The sequence below is a fragment of the Thunnus maccoyii genome, chromosome 5 (assembly GCF_910596095.1).
Source record: "Thunnus maccoyii chromosome 5, fThuMac1.1, whole genome shotgun sequence".
Classification (NCBI taxonomy): domain Eukaryota; kingdom Metazoa; phylum Chordata; class Actinopteri; order Scombriformes; family Scombridae; genus Thunnus; species Thunnus maccoyii.
The window spans coordinates 8,419,310-8,446,009 of NC_056537.1; the positions used below are offsets into that span (position 1 = coordinate 8,419,310).

At 38.8% G+C, this 26,700-nt stretch overlaps 2 protein-coding genes across 2 annotated transcripts; one reads left to right on the forward strand and one right to left on the reverse strand.

Moving 5' to 3' along the window:
* Positions 1-2,562: 2,562 nt before the first annotated feature.
* On the forward strand, positions 2,563-12,768 carry rlbp1b (retinaldehyde binding protein 1b). Its single transcript, XM_042412740.1, has 8 exons — positions 2,563-2,618; positions 3,991-4,034; positions 5,747-5,875; positions 6,705-6,909; positions 7,398-7,576; positions 7,701-7,859; positions 8,049-8,159; positions 9,033-12,768. The coding sequence occupies exons 2-8, from the start codon at positions 4,023-4,025 to the stop codon at positions 9,159-9,161; spliced, it is 924 nt and encodes a 307-aa protein (XP_042268674.1). The 5' UTR covers positions 2,563-2,618; positions 3,991-4,022; the 3' UTR covers positions 9,162-12,768.
* On the reverse strand, positions 10,545-25,210 carry LOC121897936 (monoacylglycerol lipase ABHD2-like). The gene is made up of 11 exons (XM_042412738.1): positions 25,118-25,210; positions 24,715-24,801; positions 23,118-23,348; positions 21,326-21,501; positions 20,743-20,910; positions 20,099-20,282; positions 19,580-19,672; positions 19,001-19,102; positions 18,837-18,906; positions 17,025-17,109; positions 10,545-13,526 (listed from the first exon to the last, which is right to left on the reverse strand). Exons 3-11 carry the CDS (start codon positions 23,327-23,329, stop codon positions 13,300-13,302), a joined length of 1,317 nt encoding a protein of 438 aa, XP_042268672.1. The 5' UTR covers positions 23,330-23,348; positions 24,715-24,801; positions 25,118-25,210; the 3' UTR covers positions 10,545-13,299.
* Between the last annotated feature and the right edge of the window lie 1,490 nt (positions 25,211-26,700).

Genomic DNA, 26,700 nt, shown 5'->3' on the forward strand with positions numbered 1-26,700 from the left:
TTGTGAAAGGTGCTTTATATATAAATATAAATAAACTTTGCTTGCTTGCTTGTTGTATGTCATACCAATCTTTCTCCCCTTGTTTCCTGTCTGCCACTTCATTATACAATAAAGGCAAAAATGCCAAAAAAAAAAAAGAGGAAAAGGGAACAAATTATGAAAATAAGTCTTTACAATCAACACTTTCAGGATGACACCTAAAGCCCCTCAATGTGTTTACACTAAAGATTTGGGGGGGTTTTTTTACATCATGAGTTGTTGAAATTAGAAACAGTAATGCTACATGCGTGAAATTAACTAAACGATCAAATTAAGTATTTTAAAAAAAATACAATTAATGAGTTGTATGTGATGATAAAGTGTTAGAATAGGAAAATCATCAGAATTAGATTTTCCCCTGAAGCAGCAATTACTACAATAACAGTAACCTGCTGTATTTACTGTCTAGTGGCTCTTTGTTGATTTGTTTTCATGCACACGTCTCTCTGTTGCTCAACTGAGATTAATCTAGAGATTTTTTACTCAACCTCACTCAGATGTGATTAGACACACAGACCACATGTGTCCGATGTAATGAATGGCTGATCACATTATATAAACCTTTACTCTCAGCTCCTAATGCACACACACACACACACACACACACACACACACATATACAATACATGCACACAGTCCACTGTGCGACTATCAAGGTGACTGGCACATGCACGGTGTCATTATGCTCGCTGAGATGTAATGTGTGTAAGAACTAATCTGATCACAGGGAATTGCGGATAGTTTAAGGTCCATGTTTACTGATATAAATGCACTTAAGTCTAAATCCAAATACTTGTGGTGGAGGTGGTGCTTGTGTGTGTGTGTGTGTGTGTGTGTGCGTGCGTAGTTAAACCAGGTTTATGAACACAGAGGAGATATATGTTGAAGCTTTCCTCCTCAGTTAAACAGATTTCTACTTTTAAAGATCTTATAGTATTTCTTGCATGTCCAGAGCAGACGACCGATTGAACCTGTTCTGTTCTTGTTTTGCTTTGTTTTCTTTTCTCTTTCTTTCTCTTTGTTTTATTCCTTGTTTTTAAGTCTCTTTTCTTAGTCGTGGTGTAACCTTTTGTGCTTACACCACTACTAAGAAACTGCAGAGGAATTTGAGCTTGTTTATGCTTGTTTATGTTCCAAAAATAAGAAAACTTTGATGCCACATCTTCCTCCTCCAAACCAAAATATGCAGCAGAATTTAACTAGAACTAGAGTTCATGCAAAGTTTAATACATTGCCCAAAATGCTTTGTTAGTCCCTGTTTGATGAGATATCAGCAGCCAGTAGAATATAATTTATAGTCACATATAGAGACAAACACTTGATTACACACTTTAAAAGATGTATATGTGATATTGGTGATATCTTTGAATGTAAGAGCAAGTTAAAGGACAGGTTAGTCTGTCTTAAAACAACAGTCAGGAGCCCATATGAAAATTGAAACATGTTTTGCTCGCTGTAATCATTCCTCCTGTTCATACAGTCCTCGTTTTGAGCAAAAATATATCTAAAAGTTTATCTGAAGATAATATGAGGCTTCAGCCGTCTGAGTTAGTCAAATAAAGTGGATGTTTGCCACAGTTACAGTCTTTTTAGTTAAAAAAAATCCCTCTTTGTGTCTCGACCTACAGTGTTTTCCTGTTCAGCTACGATGAAAAGAGGGAATTTGACATTAAAAGACAGGAACTAAAGTAAGAAATTGAATTGATTTGATTTATTTGGACGGCTGAAGCCTCATATTGGCTTCAAATAAACTTTTTAATACATTTTTGCACAGAAGGAAGACTGTGGATTTTGTTTCCCATCACTTACATTGAAAGTGCATTATGAAGGGATCTTTTAACGGCCAGTATGAACAGGAGGAATGATTACAGCAATAAAAACCTGTGTCATTGTTCATTTGAGCACCTGACTGTTGTTTTCAGACATATTTGAAAATTCATGAATCTGTCCTTTAAAGACTAGTTAAAGCAAATTATTCCTGTTGCCAGAAATATTAATTCTATACTACAGCATTGCCTTTAAGATAATATTGCTGCTGGTTCAGTTATTAACATAACAATATCAGAACTACACCGAACACTTTTCCACCATTATGCCTCTAAACATGTGAAACAGCCTGATTACAAGCTCCACCTCTCCTCTCACCCGAGTGTGTTCACGTTGCAGTAATGAAACCAGGAATCAACGGTCACAATGGTCACTTTTCACTCCATCCAAGTCTCCGTGGAATGCAATCCAATCCCCTCCCCATCCCTCCAATCCTGCCTGTTCCTTCCCTTAAACCACTTCTTACCTAAAAGTGTATACATTACAACATTACATCATTCAAAATGTGTCCTGACCCTGCTTCGGTCATGTGAGCACCTTCACCATTGGCCAAACACCGTCACCGTCCCCCCTTCCTCCCCCCCTTCTTCCCACCCTCTGCCACTTTTATGCTGATTGAAAAGAAACAGAAATCTGTTGGGTGTAATCTGGTGTGACGCCACTAATCCCAACACTACAAATCATAGGTGCCCTCCACCGTGCTCCACACAGACCCCTGCGACTCCCCATCAGCGACTTCACATCTGCCCCAGGTAAGGCTCGGCCTCCTCTGCTGAGGGGCTTCCTCCGCCTCTTTTCTGCCTTGGATGTTGTACAACTCTTAAACTCTACAGCTCCTCCGGGTCCTAATGTTGCCCTTCATGTTGTTGATGGAGATGATTTTGACCAGAGACAATGGTATTATCTTGTGCAGTGGCATGAAACCAAAAAAAAAGTGGATTTGTAGCTGCTTTTGACTCCCATAACTTAATTTCTTTCTTGTATCTTAATGTATTTGAGTGCTAAATCTAATTAAAAGACTTGTTGGTCAAGTCTCGCTCAGTAGGTGCATCGTTGGATTAATACCGGCTCCCACTGAGTCCAACAATCCTAAAAATACAAGCACTCATAGTGCTGCTGCTCTGGATATTGAGTCTACTGAGTGGCATATACAATGTTATAGTAGTCGGATACCTGTGTGATGCAGTGATGTTTAGAAATCTGCTGTAGAGATAAAGTATAGCAGGTGGAACATGTTTTAGTCTCTACTAATTGATTCGAGAGAGGCTAGCTGCAAAATTTCAATGTGTGGGAGACGGATGAACAGTTTATGTTTCCAAAGATGCCCGATATGACATGCCAAATGCAAGAAACGTTTGAGAATTTACATTTATGTTGCAGCTCACAAATGTCACCTTGAATTTGAGTATTTCACTCAGTATAATTGTGTTATATTTTAATTTAAGTCAAGGCTGCAACCAGTGATTCTCTTCATTATTAATTAATCTGCTCATTATTTACTCGATTAATGATTTGGTCTATAAAATGTTTAGTGTAGTTAGAATAATCACAATTTCTTAAAGGCCAATATGATGTCTTCAGATTGCTTGTTTTGTCTAACCAATGTCCAAACCCAAAGATATTTAATTTACTATTAAATATCCCAACAACTGAGAAGCTGGAATGTGTAATATTTCATATTTTTGCTTGAGAATTGATTAATCAATTATCAAAATAGTTGCTGCATATAGTGCAAACAGACAGTGTGGAAAATCTCTAAAAAGATCTAGTTTAAATATAAAAGAAGATTTAAGGGAACATTAAGTTTTAAGTGGTTGTATAATTTACTGCTTCTGTATAAATACTCAATTTATAGACATTTACAGAATTCATCAGCATGATACTTAAGAGTTAAAGTTTGAAAAACCTTGAGTGTGAGCCTGTTGATTATGAAACCGATAGACTGCTGACCTTATATCTCCTGCTGAACCATCTAGGAATGGGCAAGCGCTAAATATAGCACAATCAAAGTACCCTGTGATAGCACAGAGGGCGGGATGAAGAGGGATTAATGTGGAGTACAGTGTGTCAATTGTTTTGGCAGGATTCATGTGAATCACGAAATTCCCTTCCGTTTTCCTCCAGACTGTACAAAGCTGATTTAAAGAGCAGAAGACATGGCTGTTGTCGTAAGTACACGCATTTTCTACTTATTTTCAAAACTGTTTTGGATAGATTGTGCCAAGAGAAAACTGATCAGTGCCGACGTTTCTTCAATCCGAGCTGTAGGAGGGGGCGTCTGTGATTAAGCAGTACTCTCCTCATAACTTTCTCCAAGACAAACACCCATTCATCTTCCTGTAACGTGGACTCAGCCGCAGCTCAACATTTCTCAAGACCAAAGCCCATTGTTATGGATGCCGTCAACAGTTGCTAATCCCTGCGTCAGGTCTACTAGTAGTCCTTATTGTGTATTTACAGGCTTTACTGGACTCATGTGAGGGAGATTAACCAAAACACTGAGGACTATTGATTATGGTCTTGCACTACCGGTGGACAGGCATTTTGTCTCATGTGGATTAGTTTTAAACTTCACACAGTATAACCAAGTCTTGTGAGAGAATTATATTGACACAGAAAGGCTTTTAGCTTTTAACCAAAGCAAAGTGCAAGAGTAATAAAAAAAAAAGTTGTTTCTATGCAGGTGTGCAACTGTAAAAAACATCTGCTGTGACATAATCAAGTCAAGTTTTACAGTAGAAATGTTGACGTGCAATTCCAGGAAAAGCACAGGTATGACTTCTAAGATTAATAGAAGAGCCGTCCCATTTATGAGGGTCACTGAGCCATCATGACCAGTGAGCCAACATCCGTAATATCAAAGCCCTGGAACTGGCAAAGCTGCATGGACTTAATCCATTATTAATGATATTAATTACACCGGTGCCTTTCCCGCTATGATAAACTCTCCGCTGTGGAAATAGTCTATTGAGGTGTGGCCAATAGCGCAGCAGCCTGCTGAAAGGTTTCAAGTCACTGAGCCAACGAGAATTAGCTGCAATATGTGATTCACTGTTGCATTACTCTGACTTCAGTTACCTGTTAGTATAACAAAGCAGAAATAGTCTCGGCCCTTACGACCAAAGCTGTTCTCCTCCCTAATATGAGTTACTTATCTTATTATGTTTGCATTGAATGTCTGATCAGATTTGTGGTCTTTTCTATTCATTAATTAGATATTTAAACCACAATTCTGCCAATTTTAGACTTTATCAAGGCTTCATTGTGTTGTTATAATACGGCTGCTTGTGTTGAGACATCATTCAACATCTACGAACATTTGCTTCTTTTGTTAAATGAAAAAAGGCTTTTCTTTTAAAAAATGTTAAGTAAGGTATCAGAAAGTTCTTTATTGAATCTCAAGTATCAAATAGACACAAGTATCAGAGATGTTTTAGATGATACCCAGGTCTTGTGGCTTGAAAACTCAGTTAACAGGGTAAAGTTAGCAGCAACAATGCTGCTAATTGTTGATATATAAACTAGTGCAGAAATAAGATGTACTGTACTATGTTTACACAGGACTAAAGCAAGCTAGTGTTGGATGAGAGGTAATGAATGACATGGCAGTTTTGAGAGGAATTTGTACCTTATTAAATTAACTTAAGCGTAAAACGTCTGCACCATGTGGTCCCTTGAAAATCCTACAACGAAAGTAAAATGTACTGTAATGTAGCACACCACTTTTTGCAAAAAAATCACACAAGGTAATGTTTTTCCTTTGCTCCTGTAAATTGACTCATGACAGACATGTTTGACTCACAAGCTGTACTGTATGTTTGTGCCTCCTGATCCAGGGCAGTGATTTGTTTCATTAATACTGACCTCTCTCTCTCTGCAGAGTGGAACTTACCGTATGGTGTCAGAGGAGGAGCAGGCTCTCAGGGCCAAGCTGGAGCGTCTCACTGTCAAGGACCACGGGCCAGTGTTTGGACCTTGTGCTAGCCTGCCAGACCACACCAAGCAGAAGGTAGCAAGACCTGTTCTCACTTTTTCACCAGATCAGAAAAATCATGACACAAAAACATAGAGTTTAATCACTGTACTGTGTCACTAATGATCTATTAAAATAAACATAAACATAGTATAAAAACAGAAATCAAATGAGTTCATGGTCTCATTCTTTTCTAAGAGTTAATCGTGCAAAATCAGCAAGCACATGCAAATGAAGACAGGCTGGCTATGTTAACTGGTTAACTGTAGCTAGTAAACTGTATTTACTGTCAACATTCACTCAAGTATTGTACTGTATTGTTTCTGCTAGTTTGTAGTTCTACTCCACTACAATTCAGAGGGAAATAGTGTACTTTATACTCTTCTACATGTATCTGACAGCTTTACCTATTATTTAAGATTATTATTTAAGATTAAACCAACGGTTCCTAAATTCACATAAAATCAGTGTCTCTTCTTTCCTACACAAAGTATCATCTCACAGTCCCTTTAGATTTATCTTGTGACTCTTATTAAGTCCCGAAGATCAAATAATAACAATAAAATGCTGCTTGTGCACTGATTCATCAGTATTAATGATGTACTTTATAAAATGGAGGCTAATTAATATAGTCAAAGCCTGATTCTATGCAAAACAAGTACTGTTCCTTTTAATACTAAATTTAGCTGGTAATACTTCTGTACATTTACTTGAGTAGGATTTTAAATGCAGGACTTTTACTTATAATGCAACATTAATAAATAACTTTTCATTTACTTTTTACAGTATGTACCTAAAATGTATAAAACCAAAGATTCAGTATCTAAGTTTGTGAGCTATTAACGGTCTGCTCTGGCTCCTCCAGGCCAAGGACGAGCTGAACGAGACAGATGAGAAGCGGGTGTCTGCTGTGAAGGAGCTGCGAGGAATCATTAAGGAGAAGGCAGATGCAGGGGATGAACTGGCCAAGGGGGTGCAGGACACCTTCGGGGAGAAACCAGACAGTATACTGGTCCGCTTCATCCGCGCCAGGAAGTACGACGTGCCCCGAGCCTTCGAGCTTATGAAGGGTAGGTCCTCAAATTGACAGCAGACTTAAGCTAATTTACAAAGTGAAAATAATTTTAACAAACAGGTTTCAAATGACACAAAGATATACTAATGTGTCAAAAATAATAATAATAATTCACAGTGATTTTTATGTTTTGCACCAGACATTTCACTGCCAGTATGTAAAAGCCTTTGAAACTGTTTAGATCATCATGAGACACTGAAACAACCTGATTTAATAGTTTTAGGTGCATCAGCTTCTCCTGAAGACAGTGAGATCTGATCTACCTTTTCAGCAATATGATAAACACTACAATTTGGCTTTTAAATGATCAATTAATATACAAAAGTGTTAAGAAATTAAAATGAAAACAATGATTTCATGGCTGCTAGAGGGACCTTTATCATGTTGGCAGTGGATGACAGGACCAGTCAGTACTTGATACCAATAAATGCCACATTTACAGTCGGGTGTGACCCTTGAATCTGCTCCTGTGTCTCTATCCAGGCTACGTGCGTTTCAGGAAGGATTACCCCGAGCTGTTTGAGAATCTGACCCCAGAGGCCGTACGCAGCACCATCGAGGCCGGTTACCCCGGGATCCTGCAGAGCAGAGACAAATACGGCCGCATAGTTCTGCTCTTCAACATCGAGAACTGGGACTACGAGGAGATCACCTTCGATGAGGTGCAGTGAGTGGTTCTGGGTAACCACATATCTCACAATACACACGAGGAAAACATATTCCCAAACTTACTTTTCATTTAAATGGTTATAAAAGAGTAGATTTGTGTGTTGTGTGTGTGTTCAGATCCTGCGCGCCTACTGTGTGATCCTGGAGAAGCTGCTGGAGAACGAGGAGACTCAGATCAACGGGTTCTGCATCATTGAGAACTTCAAGGGCTTCACCATGCAGCAGGCGTCAGGAATCAAACCCACCGAGCTCAAGAAGATGGTGGACATGTTGCAGGTGGGGGAAACAAATTCTTGCTTTGGACTAGTCAGTTACTGCAGACAGATTAGAGGGTGGGAGAGATGGATATTCTAGAAACTGGTGTTGGAAAATGTCCTGTAGCTGTAAAGCCTCCTCTTACTTTCTGCAGGACTCTTCTTCACTGATGTTTTTTTTTTTTTTGTCTCTTTCTTTCTGTCCCACCAGGATTCGTTCCCTGCTCGTTTCAAAGCTGTGCACTTCATCCACCAGCCCTGGTACTTCACCACCACCTACAACGTGGTCAAACCACTCATGAAGAGCAAGCTGCTAGAGAGAGTGAGTTGCATTGTGACTACTGCTGCTCTTTCAGTCTATGAAATACAATAATTTTATGAAAAAAAACAGTTAAAACAAAAAGAAAACTCTCTATACTTTGGTTTCAGTGCAGGACTTTCATAATTAAATTGAGAAAATGCATATAAACATGATACAAACTGACACTTCCAGACTCCCTGCCAGCATTGTAACTACACTAATAACCTTTATTTATAAAGCACTTTGTTAAAACAATCTTACAAAGTACTTTGTATGGAATTAAATAAAATCAGGCCACTAAAAGTACAGAGAATGAAATAGATTAAACTACCCAATGATAACATAATATATTGTACCAGTCAAACATTTGGACACATTTTCTCATTGAAGTGAATGGGAAGGTGTGTCCAAACGTTTGACTGGTACTGTGAATAAAATGAAAGGGGAAACATAATCTAATAGAACAGATAAAACATATTGAATCTAAAGTAAAACGAACGCTGATATTAGTAAAAGGTTTTTTTTAAAAAAGATGAAGTGATGTAAAAGATCCTGAGGCATCTTTCAAATAGTGTGTTGCTTCAAAATCCTTCATGTACCAGAACTTGTTGTGTTGCATTTTTTTCTATGATTAGTAGAGCTGACTGTAGGCCGCTGACTCTAATACCCATAATACTCAAAATGCCACTTTAAAATTAGCTTCATGGTGTGTTTACGCAATGAATGTTTAATCTGTTTTCTCTGTATAACAGTGGGTTTATTAAGACTTCCTGCCTCAGGGTATTATAAACAACCGCTTAAATTAAATGACCACTTATTTACCAATGAAATAAATGGGTGCTGGAAATACCTCCCAGTCTGTGACGCCTCTAACAGCTGCTGTCTTTGCCCTAGGTGTTCGTCCACGGAGACGAGCTGGAAAACTACTACAAGGAGTTTGACGCTGAAATCCTTCCCTCCGAGTTTGATGGAAAAGGCTCCAAGTACGACGGCAAGGCCGTAGCAGCCAAGCTGTTCGACTAAATAGCCTCCGTCCCCCTTTGCCAACGAGGCTGAGAGCCGTTAAACATTACAAACCCCATAGACTGTGGAGACTCAAACCCCCCAATCTAGCTGTGTGGTTGTAGGAAAAAAAAAAAAAGTTAAGAATGAGAGTCGTGAGTGTGTGAGAAGTTCAATTTATGTTGTTTTCCAGGGACCTGACATAGCACAGTTAAACAGGAACAAGGCAGTCTCACTTCCAGTTGTTGAAACCATGCACCCTCAATCAGTACACCACTATACAGTCTTCTGTATGAGCCATTTACTACTTTAACACCTTACAGCTCCTCAGTTTTAGCTTTGATGCCCAAAGCCCATTACATACTGGAGGCACTGGCACATTTTCAAGTTTAAACCATTAATTACTGACTACATATACTTATATTTTACTTCACACCAGTATAATATGAAAATCAACCTTCCTAGTCTTCAAACTGGCCTGGAATAAACAATTCATTCATTCTGTTCACAGTGAACATTTAAGTGCCTTTATATTTCTTTTTTGGTCAACTGTGTTATTTTAGCTCAGTGAAGCAGTTTTGGGCAGGACCTGCTTTGATGCTCCCTCGTCGTTGCATTCAAAGAAGCTCTGACATTCAAGATTTGAGAGTTTGTTGCCAAACAGCAACCCACATTAACACAAAAAGAGCAAATTTGTTTCTCAACACCCACGTTTGCTTATTGGTTTTTTTTGTCAGTTCTGCTTTTTAGCAGCTGATTCACAAAATCTTGGATCTCTGAGTTTTTCCGGAAGGGATCAACATGCTCACAACTGCAAGAAACAATGAAATAACTCTGATTTATAAAAGTGTTGAAATGTTCACAGCGATCAATTAGCTATCTTTCAGACACTTTCAAGTTTTTTGCAAATTGATTTTCATACCAAACTCAAAGGAATGAGAACCTGTGGCTGTCTGGAAGGTAGTATTTAATGTAAAATAGCATGACATTTTAGCCTTTTAAATGGTATTTCATGAAGGAAAAAAAAACAGTAAAATATTCATTAAAAACCCATGTTGAGACTGTTTCAGATTCTCTGTCTCCTCTGTTAAATTATGCTTTGTTTGGGTCGTACTGTAGTTCACCCACACAGCTTGTTTTAACACCTTCAGGCCTCGACTCTCAGTTTCCACTCACTTGCCCCTCATCTCTCCTTGAAGTACAAGGCTGATATTCCAACAAGTGCCTGTCTTTCATGTGTTTTTTAGGTTGTTCTTCAATATGAATATTATGAAGTTTTACCCACTGTGCTACCTGGTGCACCAATAAGAATGTCAATAAATGTACAATAAACTGTATATAAATGTACATTGTAGTCTTTGCATTAATTTACACGTAAAGAAAAAAAAAAAGGGAATCCTGGAATAAGTTGCATGTATGTGAAAAATATTTATTATTGTGTGAGTTAAAATAAGATGACTGTGTAACACATCAAAGCAAAACACACTAGGATTAGATTATAAATCTCACACTCATATGCAAATACACATTATAGTGCCGTACAGTACAATTGCAACTGTAAAGACAGTAAAGTGCAGGCAAAACGGTCCATTTCGTAACCGTTAGGACATATTGCACAAGCAGCGGCAGGCTGCACTGGGCTTTTAACAGGAAGATTGACAATTTAAAAGGACCAGTGTGTAAAGTTTAGGGGGATCTATTTGCAGTAACGGAATATAATATTCATAAGTGTTTTTTAATTAGTGCATAATCACCTGAAACTAAGAATGGTTGTGTTTTTGGTACCTTAGAACGAGCCCTTTACATCTACATAGGGAGCAGGTTCTCTTCCATGGAGCCCGCCATGTTTCTACAGTAGCCCAGAACAGACAAACACTGGCTCTAGAGAGGGTCTTTCATGTTTTTTGCAGCCTTCATGGCCACCGTACGTTCTTCTACATGCTTGAAAGAGGTGAGGGGTATTCAGTTGGTTGCAAACTGCGACCTCACCACTAGATGCCACTAAATCCTACACGCTGGTCCTTTAAGTACTATTACATCTTTTGTTTTGATGAAATAAGACATGCATGTAAAAGATACTGAACAGAGGTGAATCAAATAGTTGTAAATAACCTTATAGAGTTCATTTTAAGCTAGGTGAAGTTGGGTGGAGAGTCCACTGCATTTACATGAACACCACAGGTAATATTCAATATTGCAGTGAGAAAGGTCCAAACTGCTAAACAAACACTTACAGAAAACAAAACCTTTCTGCACACAAGATTCACCTCAGTTGTGTTCTTTTATTTTTCGTTGATGTTTCAACCTTTATGAGTACTTTTATAACTGAAATATACCATGAGACACAACAGGGGTAAGCTTCATGTGGTAGTCTTCATTTACTTTTTGTGTTTTTCTATGTAGGAAATGTTTCACTGTCTGAATTCTCCTCACTGTATTTATTGTCTTAAATAGGCAACCCCACCTATTAGGCAAGTAACTGTAAGCAGCTTAAAATAAACCCCCAAAAAACCTCAGACACTTATGAAACTCGTCAGTAAGTCCTTGTTCAAAGTGTTAACTAATATGAGACCTCTAACGTATTTGAGCCAAAGCCATGAGCCTTTTTTAAGGAATGAAGCGTCGGCCAGAATGCAGCAGATCGATCATTAAAGTCCACTTTCCACTTTTTGAGTAACTTCGTAAAATAATACACCACAAAGACCAGTCAGTGCATAAAACGAAAGTCCAAAATTGGATTTCTCATTTTAAACATTTCCTGTTTGTGTCCTAGTTGCACTTTCCTCTCTCCTGTTTGCAAACATTTTTGACCCTAATGTGTCCTGAACAACCCTTTTAAGTTCAGTTAAGTTTTCCAGTATCTCCTGCCCTGGATTGTAGACTTCTAAACTGAGCTAATAATCAGAGTCCACAACAGCGTTTAGGGAATTAAACCACCTGACCATCCTCATCCTATAGCAGGAGGCATCACAGTAATAACTGCTGTTACCTGCTGGATTTAAGGGTCTGTGGAGAAATTCATGGAATGGGACAAGTTGACCAAAAGCAGTACAATGTTAAAGCTAGTATGTATAAAGCCCGCATATTTCCATTCAACAACACAGAAAAGAACTGCCAGAAAAACAAAAACATTAAATAAAAAACTATCACTTTTTCTTTTGTTATTCTTAAACCTCTTTAAAAGCCTGACAACCTGATTCCTTTATTTCAAAAAGGTCAGCAGCAACAACGCAGGCTGATGGTCCACTAAACGCAATGGAAATGCAAAGAAAAATCTAAAGACGCTCAACCGTACATCCACGAACCGAACTGGTTATTTAAAATTTGTTGGGTTTTTTTCCTGCAATAAGAAAGCACGATTCTCTTTCTGTTTCTTAGTAGAAACAGACGACATCGTGTCAAAGAATATGCAAAATAAGAGTACCCTTACAAGTACCAGAAAGTACCATTAAAACTTTACGTTGACCCCCGAACAAAAGCTGAAAATACCGACTATAAACCAGAAATCATGTCAGGCAGCTCGATGATCCAAGTGAAACTAGAACTCAAATCTTTCGCAGACTCACGTTTATATTAAGGCACTTACATATGCTCGGAGTAAATATGGTGTTTTAGGGAGCAAGAATTTTTAAAAAAAAACTATATACTTTAATATATTAACCTTTATCGGTGCCTTGATGACACACTTTAAGACTAGATGTTTGATTTATGAATACCTGAGTATCTGGGAAACCTTTCAGTGGTAATTTATGTTGGGACATTTCACTTTTCTCTTCTTTCTACAGGAAAAGGTCATAATTATCCTCTATTTTAAGCATTAAGTCTTCCTAACAACAGCATCACTCTGCTGTCCAGACTAGAGAAGCAACAGCTGCCAAAAAAACCAGCAGAGGGCGAAGTTTGAACTCGTTACAAAAGAGGAAGGAACAATTCACTATGGTGTGATATGACGCGCTCAGGTCTTATTATATCTGTAATATGTAATTTGCGATTTTGTGCCCCCACTTCCACTCTAAATTTAGGTTTTTACATTTCCTATATTTATCAGAATGAACTGTAAGGCCGTAAGTACTGAAGAGAAGCAGATACAGAAGTATGAGCCTGTGTGTATTTCTGCTTTTGATATGTTGTTTTGTCTCCAGACGTGTGTGGAGAGGTGTTACCCGCTGAGCGTTACCCCTGTGCTCTGCAGGCAAGAGTTCGTGCCCTGGTGGCTGCTCCTCTGGCAGTCCAGCCTGTTCCTCTCCCAGTGGCAGATGGCGTCCGTGTACTGGACTATAAACTTGTCTATCCAGGTGAGGGGCTGAGGGAAGAGCACGTCTCCCTCGAAGAAGCCCAGGTGGCCTCCATGTTGGGTCAGGGCGAATATCACGTTGGGCATCTTCTCTGGAGAGGAAGACAGAAAGACAGAGGGTAAGACCATTTATTTTTTTCCTCAGCAATGTGTTCAGTAAAAGCATGACTCACATCTACTTCACTGCTGATTCAGTTAACCATCTAAATGGCTTCTGACACAGATTGGAGTTATTGATTAATGAGTGCTAACAGATAAAAAAAAATGGGGCTGGTTGGGTTGCTGACCAAGTGCAAATGTATCAGTATTGGTGCATATTTTGGCCAATAAATAACAAGATGTAAAACAACAAATCATCCTCACCTAAGCACACAATTCCTGACAGAAACACTGGCTCTAATATCATCTAAAAATATGGAAATGCCTCTTCTACATAAATAAAATGGCTCATTTACAGTATTTTGTTTCTAAAATGGGCTTATTTAAAGGTGCAGTAAGTGATTGTTAACCACTAGGGTGCAGAAATTCTCCATCAGTAAAAAAAAAAGACACAGCACAACACATCGTCTTATCTAGTTGCCTAACATGACTAATTTGTTAGCAAACATTTGCCTACTTACACATACAGCAAACACAGAGCAACAAGAATATTCTCTTGGAGACGTATTTCATGTTACCTGAGAAGCCAAATATTTACTCCACCAACTGACGAAAACATCTACTACTCAACTTCCTACTAATTACTGCTTTGTCATCTAGTGCTGTGCAGCTGACGTAAAACGCTGCTTATCTGAGTTTGTTTGTTGGAAACTGTTGCCTAAGTTATTTATATACAGGGGTTGATAAGAGCAATTAGGGTCAATGATATCATCTATGTGCAGCCAGAGAATAAAGAGATAAAAACTGCATAGAGCTTCCAAGTTAGTTAATTATTTAAGGTTAAGCACAATGGCTGTGTTGTATTACACAGTCACTGGTCTAAATGTTATTATCAAACTTTTTTTGCTTTATGGAGTTTGGTTAAAGGGCACATATGCAAATTTCCTTTTCGATCTGTCGCTCCTGTCTCTTTAAATCCACCTTCCCAATGAGCCCACTCTGTTCTGATTGGTCAGTTTCCAGAAGTTGCCCCCCGGCAGCTCTGGAGGCTACGTAAACAAACAACAGTAGTAGGATTTCACTTGTTCTTTACTTAAAATGTTAACTTCCTAACGCATCCATACATGTTTGAGCCCGACTCTGATCTGAAATATGCGAGTGGACAACGTGAACAACCCGTTGAACAACCTTAGCAACAAAGGCTACGGAAACTGATGTCCATTTGTGGGCATGAGTGAACAATCTGACGTGAGTTTGACTCTGCAAACAAAGTGTTAAGAGCAGGTTGAAGCCCTGGCTTTTGACTTGAAGGTGGCGTCTTTACATGCGTTCACCTCAAGTTTTAGAACTTTATAGACATCTGGCATCATAACAGCATCAATCACAAAAACCATGATATGTCCCCTTTAAATTAATGACTAATGGTGGTGGTAATACATTCTGGCAAAGACAAACTCCTCCCATCTCACTGGTGATGATTTAAACTCAGTTGAGAACTAAACTATGAATTTCAAAAAATCAACAGTGAGCTCAGAAGATATTTTGGTGTGAGGGTGAAGCACACACATGTTAAGTGTAGCTACTCTATAATGGCATAAACAACCATAATTACCATGTTTACAGATTCTGCACTCTTTGAAAGGTTTTGGGAAAAGTTGGACCTGTTTCAGTGCTTAAACTGAAGCACCATTTATAACATACCTCTGGACTATCAGGTTCCTGCAAAACGTAAGCTCACTGTACACCTGGCAGATGCTGATGCAGCAGAGCACTCAGTCCTTTGTTTTTTTGTTCAATCTCCAGCCAATCAGTAATTAAAGGCGCCCTGATTTTGTTGCAAAAGTAAATAATTAAGCCTGCCAGCTTTAAAAGTGGACGTATTGTTAAAATAAATAACCGTGAAGTCAGTGGTCAAGATGTTCAGTTTCTACCAAAATACCAAATCCTGCTTTCGCTGTCTGTTATTCTAAACCATCTACACACTCTTACAAATCACTTTTTTTGTAGATACACACACACATATACACACTAAAGTTGCTCCCAATCAACTAGAACAATATTTGGGTTTTCTACTAGACACTAAAACCAGCATTGTGACTTTTACTTTTAATTCAAGTGTTGTATGATGCAACATCATTTCATCCAATCTCAAAATCTCCCGAATCTCTTCTCAGAAAGGCCAAATTTTCAGGAACTGAAGCCTGAGTCAATACGGTTTTTATTCAGTGAATTTTATTTGAGTTTCCTCCTCTCTGCCAGACGTCTATACAGGGAAGTATTATCATTTATTTCAGCTTTTAAAAATCATCAAAACTGGAGATGATCAAAAATAATCTATTAACAAAAACAATTTCATCAAGAAATTGTTATTTGGAAAGTTTGGACCTTGAACAAATAATTATAGTTGAATCTATTTGAGGTGAAAAGTAAAAGAAATAAAAAAAACTTGTGTATCCATGTTATCTTCAAGTAGAGGGCAAGTTTTGGATTTCACTTGTCAAGGTCTAAGTCATAACACACAGTAATTTACACACTCAGGGGCCAATGCATGTGACCTGCTGAGGCAAGACAAGGCAGCAAGCTGTGGCCTGCATCCCCCCCCCCCTCCTCACCCCCACCCCACACACACGCACGTGCACACACACACACACACGCACACACACACACACACACACACACACACAGCTCTATATATATAATCCAACAGCTCAGGCGGATCACATGGCCCTGAAAAATTCAACAAGACTGTCTGGGCTGGGTGGTGTTGAGCAGATAGCTGCGACAAGACTTTATCAACACTTAAGACTCCGAGGCTCCAGTGTCCGGCTCCGGAGGAAGGCAGGACAACAGGTTCATTCGAGTCGTATCACTATGTGGACAAAGTTTTACTGTCGTAGGTATCGGGCTCTAGGAAATGCTCAAAATATGCACAACAAACAAAATATGTGCCATTAAAACCTCTTAGTAACAGTTTCGTTAACTGTCCACATGGTGCTGCATGAATAGATGTGCAGACGAGGAGCAAATACTGTTATATTCATGTTTTATAAGGTCCAATGATTATTATAAGTTCATATGATTTATCATCAATGGATGCATATAGTTTTGTTTTATTATATGTTGCTTTAACATTTGACCTATTTTCTGATTGTCTCTTCATCACCCTGATGAAGGCTTTTCTTTACTGTTACAAACATACTTCAGCTGTAAAGATTAGCTGAATTTTTCTTTTTTTCAATTTTGAATCGTGTCAAGGGTTTCAATTTCTTTTCCTGTACAGTCACTGAAACTGAAAATGTGAAGCGTACACTCATAACAGGCTTATCCTGTGGGATAAAACTGTATGACATATCTGATATTACTGTATTCAAAGAGCCACAATATCAAGACAACAGCAATATATAACAGCTGTAGTAATGAGCACCACGTAAAACCTCATATACTTCTAATTAACTACCAATGATAAGTAAATCTCGTCTATTAACACAAACCTGAGAGTGTGCGTGGAATAGACAGTAGTGAATGATGTATTAGCGGGTCATCGGCGGAGTTTACCAGGAGGAGAGGCACAGCGACCTGGAAGACAAAAGAGTAGTTTGTTTATGAGTGACTTAAGAAGGTCTGGTTATACACCGTTACATTGTTAGGACCAGCATCAGTAGTAGTAGTATTAGTAGGAGATGCTCTAGTAGTGCTCTAGCAGCAGTATTAGTAGAAGTAGCAGTATTAGCAGTAGCAGGCCAGGTAACTTCAGCAGTGGCAGTGGTAAAAGCAGTATTTATGTTTCATTAATTCAGTCATTTATTAAAGGAATAGTTTGACATATTAGGATCTTTGCTTATTCACCTTCTTTCCAAGAGTTAGATAAGCAGGTTGATACCACTCTCATGTGTTTCAAAGCTAGAACTAGAAGGTGATTAGCTTTAGTTTAGCATAAAGAAATGAAACAACTACCCTGGCTCTGTGCAAACATAAAAATACATGTCCCAGCATGTCTACAGCTCACTGAATAACACTTTGTGTCTCATTTGTTTCATCTGTACACAAACAGTAATAAAACTATTTGTGGTTCAGGGAGAGAAACAAGGGCAGTGAGGTTGCCAGGCAACCAGTGGAGTCACTGTGCAGAAGTACTGGGCCGATAGATAAACTGTTGTCTGTCAAGAAATCACACCTCACAAGTTCCTCTAAACCCACGTTTTCCTTTTTATTTGCTTGTTGTGTAAGTATGTGTTAAAAAAAAAAGAAGAACAACATGTGAATTAGTGACCATAAAAGGTGTTGAAATAGACCGAGGCTAGCTGCTCTTCCTGCTTCCAGTTTTTAAGCTAAACAAAGTTAATAGCCTCCTGCTTTTAACTCCATACTTACTTACTTCTAACTCTTAAAAAAATAAAAGCGCGAATAAGCATTTTCCCCAAAGTAAACTACCTTAACTTTAACTAGATGAGTTATCTGAGAACACATGGGCCTGGTTAAGAGCTGAAACACTAACTAAAGACATTTACAGAACCAGTAGTAGAATTAGTAGCCTCACAGTAGTATTTACAGAAGTAATAGTATGCAGACATTACAGTAGTAGTAGAGGCAGTAGTGGTAACTGTAGCAGTAGTAAGCAGCAGCACTATTAGCAATAGTAGTAGTCCTGATAGTTATAAAAGTAAAAAGTTGATGGGTGGTACAAATACCAGTAAAACATGTAGCACTGCAGTAGTATCAGCAGCAGTAGTATTAGTAGGGGTTGATCTAGAAGTAGGTTAGTAAGTGGTGTAGAGCTGTAGAGGCAATAGTATTATACTAGCAGGGACAAAACAAATAGTAGACATTGTGAAAGTAATAGCATCAGAAGCAGTTGGATTGACTTTAGCAGCAGTAATATTTGAAATTAATTAATTAAACTTTAAGGTAAATGATCTAAGAACACCTCGAACTGACCGTGAAGCATTAAGTCAAAACCACTACATACACTGAAGATGTTAAAAACACAAAACAATAACAAAAGTAGCAGCGGTGGTGCTCAAATACTAGTCTCAGAGTAGCAGTTATAGTAGTGATGGTAAGCAGATATTCAGTGAGTAGTATTTGCAGTAGCAGTAGAAGCAGTAGTGCAAAAAAATGTAGCAGTAGTAATAGAGGTATTAGTGTTAGAATCAGTAGTAGTTTAAATCCAAATACTGCAAAAGTCCTGGAAGTAAAAGTGATAGTAATACTAGTAGAAGAAGTATTATGGTAGTATGAGCAGCAGCAGATGTAGTAATGCCCTCAAAGTTTCTATAGTAAACATCTACACATTTGTTACTCACTTTGTGGATGTGGTGCACACAGCTCTCCTTCTCGTAGTACTCCTTCAAAGAGCCGTAGCCGTGGAATTTCCTGCAGGGCAAATCGTGCAAAAACGTTAGTAACAGAGATAACCACTGAAGACCCATTAACAGCCCCATAAAATCCAAATTTAACACGGTTTCACCTCATGATGCTGTCATCGATCTGCATCAGAGACGTGGCTGCGTACAGTTTGCTGAAGTCTGCGTCACCAATGTTGCTGGAGTTCAAGCTGAGCAAACTGCTCCTGTTGAAGAGAATAATAAAGATATTTAGACGAAACAGGGCATTCTTTTTGTAATGGGCCATAACCTCTTTATTATGGCTGCTATACTGTAATCAGTCTTTTAGCTCCATTATTCAGCATTTGTCTGACATCTGTGAATGATTTCTTGTCTCTACTGGACAGATACGCCAATGAACATTTATCTTGGTGTGGTGTCAACAATTTTCTAGCTGCAGAAATCCAACAATTGCAAAAATTAATGTAGAGTAAAACCTCAATATATCTCAAATAAAGCGAGACCCAAGCTAAATGTTGTTGTTTTATGACCACACGCCAGAATCCAAAGCAAGGCTGCTGTTTAGAGTTCATAAATGATTCATACATGATGGAATTGAAAAAGAGGAGAGGAACTTTGTATAGCAGCTGTTTGATGAATGATAATGTCATGAACTGTTAATCTGTAACAGTAGAAACTGTTGTGTTGTTATGTTTCTCCACCTGTGTGACACAATGAGCTTCTTCATGTTGTCCGCCAACACAAAGTTGTAGAGTCTCCGGCACTGGTCCCACTGAAGGAAAGTTTCCTGGGCCCTAGACACACACACAAACACACACACTTACTAATGTGGAAGTACACTCCTGACTTATAAGATAGTTTCAAAAAAAGCTTCAAGGTCACCAACTTTTATGATCAAATCTAAAAAAGGTTGCTCTGGATTTAAAAAATAATAGTTTTACACTTCTCTTAAAGCCTTTTAGCTTACATATTTTATTCAATAGTTGACAAAAAGGAGATATGGGAGATCATACTATTAAGAAAAGCTGATGACATGCATAAAAATATAATAAATCATTTAATTTAAACGTTTATATTCATTAAACAAACAGGTTTTCACAACAGTGCCTTTTTTAAAACAGTGGCTCAAACTGAAGAACCAGTCATCTATCCTTATTAATGCATTTACAAACATGCCCAGTCCTGGTTCAGTCCGCCGGTTTGTCTTTTGTTTAACTAACCTGAGGGCACTGTATCCCTGGCAGACGCTGACACAGCACAGCACCCTGTCCTGGTTGGATCGGTTCTCACCCAGGAACTTGCATACAATGTTTCCTCCCAGACTGAAGCCCACAACCACCAGCATAGTGTCGGGGAAAGCTCGCTTGATGTAGCTCACCATGGCTGAAAACTCCCAGGTACAACCTGAACGAAAGAGAGACACTTTGTAGTAGCGCTGATAAATACCTAAGTCTGAAATAAGACCTCTGAAAAAAGCCTATTTGGATGAAATATGCTATGATGATGGGGTTTTTTTTGATGCTGCCACCTTGTCTAATGAAGATCTTATATACTTCTACACGCTCTTAATTTCTCCACACAACACTTAAAGCATGAAAATTAATTAACATGTTTCTGTGCTGCAAGTTTGACTGTGTTCTCGATCAGATTCAAACCTTCTTTTTTACTTTATTTCACTTCTCTGGAATAGTTTTTTTAATGCTTTGCCAAATATGCTAGAAAATAAATTAAATTTGTGTAATCAAGCAGCATAAACCAAACCAAAATCAAAAATGGAGTGATGTAAACTTTACCATTATGTTTTAGGCTACAGCATGCAATCATTTGTTGTTGTTGTTTTTTTTGAGTCACCCTGTGTATTTACCGTAGGTGAACATGCGAGGGGAGGTGAGCTCCATGTCGGGCAGGGCCCCCAGGTGGTTGAGGACAGCACAGCGGTAGCCCTGCCGCTGGGAGTGATCCACAAAGGTCCGAATGTAGTTCTTCTCGCTATGGTTACCGATCCCAGGGCAGATTACCATGGTAATGTCATCTGACATACGCGCACACACACACACATACACACACACACAGACACGCAAGAGGGAATACATGCACAAACATACAAAGTGGGCTCATTTGTGGGAGTGAAAATGGATGTCATGTGAGGTTGTGTTGATTTAATTGGCTGCTGAAATGCATGCCATTCTCCCTCAAGGGAGTTGATTAGAGGCGTTCCTGCTCTTGCATAGTATGAGCTGCTTGTTACTCGAGGCTGATGTACTCGAGATCCAAACAAGCACATAAAACTCAGGGGGAAAGACACCAAAATAATGGCAGAAAACAGAACAACAATCAGATAAGTTTTCATGGAAAATTAGCTTTTTAAAGATGATTAAATCCTAAACATGCAGAAAAAACAGCTGCTTCAATGTTTACATGGAAACAGGTTGCTGTTTGCCTCTGACCTCCTGTGCTGTGTTCTCCTAGTGCTTCAAAGAGGTCAAAGGACGCTGTGGCCCCGTCCTGCATCGGGAGGAACTTTCGGACTCCGCAGGGCGTTGGAGTGTTGACACGTCCCATCTTGCCATACAGGGCCGTCTGGAGATGACCGCTCTTCCCCCACAGCAAGGGAGGAATGTATCTGAAGAGAAGGACAAGCTCCGAATTACATAACAGCGCTGTAACATCTACCCTGAAGATGCTTCAGCACAGTCTTAGTTAAGATCATTAACACGTAGACAGGCATAAATACAACTCCAGCTCTAAGAGGTGACAGACAAATCCATAGGGCACAATTTAAGTGAGCGGCTCAGGCAGCTGAGATGGATTTCAACACACTGAGCTTGAGTAGATTCCTTATTTGTCACTTAGTTTTTAGCCGCACTAGCAGAATGGCACTAGAGATAGCAATGTCAGAAGTCTGTCTGTTGGGTTGGTCCGTCCACCACTTTGATCCAGACTGAAATGTAACAACTGTTGGATGGATTTCCATGAAATTTTGTACAAATATCCATGATGCCCAGAGGATGAATTGTAATAACTTTGGTGATCCTCTGGCTTTTCCTTTTAGTGCCTGTATCAGGTCAAAATCTGAATTTGTCCTGTACTTCCTGTTTAGTGCAAATGTTAGCATGGTAAACTACTGATGTTATTACTAGCATGTCTGTAGATTCTTAGTGTTGATAAGTTATGATCTGTAACATTTAATATCATCTTGTAACTCAAGGCACCTTATTTCCATGTATATGTAGTAAGTGGATCATGAGCCAATCAGATATTAAGTTACAGGATTTAGTGTAGCTTTGAAAACACGTAAAACCCAGATCTGAAGAGATGAAGTCTCAGTCTAGAGCCCACAAGTCCAAGTTCATGTTCAAATCCAAGTAACAGCAACACCCGGGAATTAGCAACAGGGCCTCCGGCACAAGTGAAAAGATAAATAAAAGACTGACAACTACAGAAACTCAAATTCATCAACAGGATCTCTAAGAAAATGGAGATCTTTTGTAAGTGCAGAACAGACATGTTTGAAAAGTACTCACTGTATGTGAATAACAAACTACCTTACAATAGTCTCACTAATGGTCTAATGAAGATCTTATATACGATCTTAATTTCTCCACACAACACTTAAAGCATGAAAATTAGGTTTACTCAACCTTTAAGCTGTTTGTGTAGTTTACAGTCACTAAGTGGATCCTTCTGACATTCAGCGAAAACAGTCCTGTTCAGGGAACCAGTTAAATCAATGAGAGTCCCAGTTCAACTCTAAGTTCATGTCTGAACCACCAGGCTCCTGAATAAGTCTCCAAGATTAAGTCTGACTTATTAAATCAAGTCAAGTCCACAAGTCTAAATCTGAGAAACCAGTTCAAGTTCATCTTACTATTATAATAAATTATTATTATTATTGTTGTTGTTGTTAATAATGATAATAATAATAATAATAATAATAATAATTTTTTTCTGATCATTCTGCTAATGAAAATCCACTGTATTCTTCATCTGTCTCTCAAGTCATGACAATCTCACTATGGGTCCAAAGCTCTGTTACACCCTCCTGTTACATTGTTGTAGGACAGAAGTGTATAATTAGGCCTGTACTGTTAACTCACCAGATGATCAGGGAAAAATTAAGATAACACACACAAGATGTGACACACCTATCCAACAGGTTTCAAATGCAAGTCACTCCCATGCCAGTCCAAGTTTCATCACATGTCTTTTAAGTGTGAATAAACACTAATAGACACTCACTCTTTGGTCAGCAACGGGCAGGCTTTGAGCAGGTAGCGGCTGAGCGGTGTGTCCTGGTAGCTGATCTCTGGCGATGCCGTGGGACTCTTCAGGTTCAGACAGCGGACGATGATGTAGAGCACGGTAGCCACTGCCGCCAGCTTCACGCCATCAAACATGGCTGGCAGCTCCGAGCTGAAGGTGTGGATGTCGCTGACATCGAGGGTGGCCATTGTAGAAACGGGAGAGGACCTGTGTGCAGAGCATTAGGGAGAGCATTTAGCTTGCAGTACATGACTTGTGTGCTTACACAGGGTGGAGTCTCACTTAGAGAGTTATATGACTCTGAGTCATCGGTGAGACTGAAAAAATGACTCATCGAAATGGAATTAGACCAATATGTTTGTCAGATTGTCCGTTTTGGAGTTTCTTTAAACCTAACAGACTAGTTAGCCATAGCTGCTAATACAGAGGTTTCTCCATAACAACGACTACATAAAATAAAAGCTGTAAAATTGTGCTGTCTTCACTTTCTATTGATCTCTGGCTGAACTGGTGAGGTAAGTTACTACATGGGCAACACAAAAAAAAGGTTTGTACTTTGCCTTTATATTAAATCTCTAGCCAGGAGTAAAAGTCCACTGAATTAAGAAATAAGTGGGGTAAGCACGTACAAATTCCCTTCTTGAATTTTTCTCTTTATTAAATCAATTGCAACAGTGTACTTTAGGCTCTCCTCATTATGTGTGCTGCAATCTACTCTCTTTGGACAGCTCACAGAAAATCTGTATTCTGATGTCAGTGGTGAGTTTTAGTTTTAAGACTGACCTTCTGCAGCACACTCGCAATGTCTGGCTCATATTTGATAAATACTGTCTCTCTGCACAAAATGTCAGCTATTGGCTGCTTCAGTGCAGATAATGACGCAGTGGTCACTAGAAATGCATAATCGATTAAAGGGCGGGTTCACAGTCATGTGCCCAAATGAACACTGAAATAGGTTTTTCTCGCCATAAAATCATTCATCCTGTTCATACTGACCATTAGAAGATCCCTTCAGAATACAAAATAAGTGACTGGGGCCTCTTTCTGTGCAAAAATGTATTTATAAGTTTATCTGAAGCTAATATGAAGCTTCAGCTGTACAAATGAGTCAAATGAAGTAGATATCTTTCAACTTTTTAGTGCCAAAGTCCCTCTTTTTGTTACTATACTTCCACCGCAGCTCAACAGGGAAACACTGTCTGTGGAAACACAAAGAGGGAATCTGATGCTAAAAAGACTGTAAATGTGGCAGATATCCACTTGATATGACTAACTCAGACTGCTGAGGCCTCATATAAGCTTCAGATAAACTTTTAAATGACTGTGTGGACACATTGTGGATTTTGGCCCCCATCACTTACATTGAGAGCACATTTGAAGGGGATCTTTTAATAGCCAGGAGGAATGATTACAGCGAGGAAAACCTCTTTCAGTGTTTATATGAACACCTGACTGTTGCTTTAGGACACACTTGGAAAAATTGTGAACATGTCATGTAAACCGCCCTAGAGACTGAGGATGAGTTTTACCCAGCAGATATTCATTTTAGTGATTTGAAGTTTTTTTTACCCACCTTGCTGTCTCACTTTGAAGAAAGTGGAGAAGTTTCAGTCCCTCCTTAAGACTGTTGAACTCAGAGTGTGAAGATGCTCACTCAGTGCTGGAAAACACACAGTTTGGTTGACTTTTAATAACTTAATGTTAAAGGAAAAAATGCGAAATCAAAAACATCATGTAACTGGCATATAACAGAGTTACTGATGTATTTCTGTAAACTTAAATTAGTGTCACAACGACTCCTTTTGGTTCCTGGTCTCGACTTCTTGCTCTCTTTTGTTTTGTGACTCAGGTAAAACTGTTCCTGTTGGAGGCCGAAGTGAAGCTGAAGGCTTCAACAAACACAAACACCACATGGACTTCACATAAACTACGTACAAGTTTTAAAGAAAGTTTACAGAGAATATTTCCGGTCTTACCATCGTGTTTTCTGGAGCCTGTCTGGGGTTTGGTCGGATCCACCCGTGTTTGAACACCGTCTGTTTACGGCGGAGCTGCCCGACCAGCAGGGAGCTCAGGATGCATTCATGTGTCCTCAAAAAGCTCCGACATTTAGCTACACCAGTGGTGAATACAGCTAAACGATTGAATAAACATCTTTTAGCAGCTTATTTTTTAACATGAATCTATCCCTTTACTTATCGTCATCTACACATTCAATCAGTTATACAATCTATAAATTAAAATCCCATTGTCTGAGTCATTGACATTCTCGTTGATATGATAGTAATTGCAGAATGTCCGATAGTACTGAAAGGCAGCATGACAAATAGCGGTGTAGCTTACTTCCTACTGCAGAGAAACAGTAGCCTAATTTTCTGTCACTACTGGCTGCGGTTTTATTAGTCAGATCTACATCCGCCTTTTTGAGACTATTGTAGATTAACATTTTATCACAGCACTCAAATGTCACACAGACATCATGTAGACTTCCAGATTAAAAATAATCTCCTACAATAACCAACACCTTAGCTATTACATATCTGATTAAATTCACAGAAACTTGCTATAGGCTACCAGACACTCACTTCTCACACAAATAGCCTATTTTACATATAAATACCATAGTTATATTGTAGGAGTATAACCATAAGCCATTTAAAATATAGGTAGGAAACTCTTTTTATGGTAAGTGACAATAAAACAGCAGTGAAAACAGATTTCTGATTGGTTGCTTGGTTGTTTTAAAGTGGTTGTCATTCTTATGAACTGAAATTACAGAAGTGCTTCATGACATGACATTTGAGTTTCTGGTGCAATCTGACCATCTGTCATTGAGTATTTTAACCACTTGGTGGCGCCATCCACCAATGGGATTGAAGATGAGTGGCACTCGATATTAATTCACCTTGCCTTTATGGTATTTATTAACTGATATTTGTGTGGTATCACTCTAAAATTAATTATAGGTTTATTATATGTGTGTATGTATGACACAGTTACACTGTATTTATAAGATTAAATGACATTATGTACGATACTCATCATCACATCCCCACTTTCCACTGCTGGGTGTCCAGTACTCTATTATTATTGATAACCAATATGCACTTTAAAATATGCACCTTAGTTGAAGCACGTATAGTTGTTGATGCGTATGTGTGTGTGTGTGCGTGTGTGTGTGTGTGGTCTAGGACGTGTTCCTCATGTTGTGGGGATGTAAATCTGTTTACGCAGTCATGTTGTGGGGACTTGCCTCCCTAATGGAGACAAAATCATTAATTTTAGGGTGAAGACTTGGTTTAAAGTTAAAGTTAGTTTAGGGTTATGTTAAGGTTATGATAAGTCTCCAGGAAATGAATGTAAGTCAATGTAATGTCTGAAGTGATGGAAACATGACTGACTGCCGGGTATCATTTTAAACTGTCCCGCTGTGTTGAATTGAATCGACTACTTATTATTAAACACCAGGAACATACAGGTCCATCGCTTTGTTTCATACACATTACCCTCTCAATTGCCAAACCACTGAAATATATTAAAAATCACACAGTGAGGAATC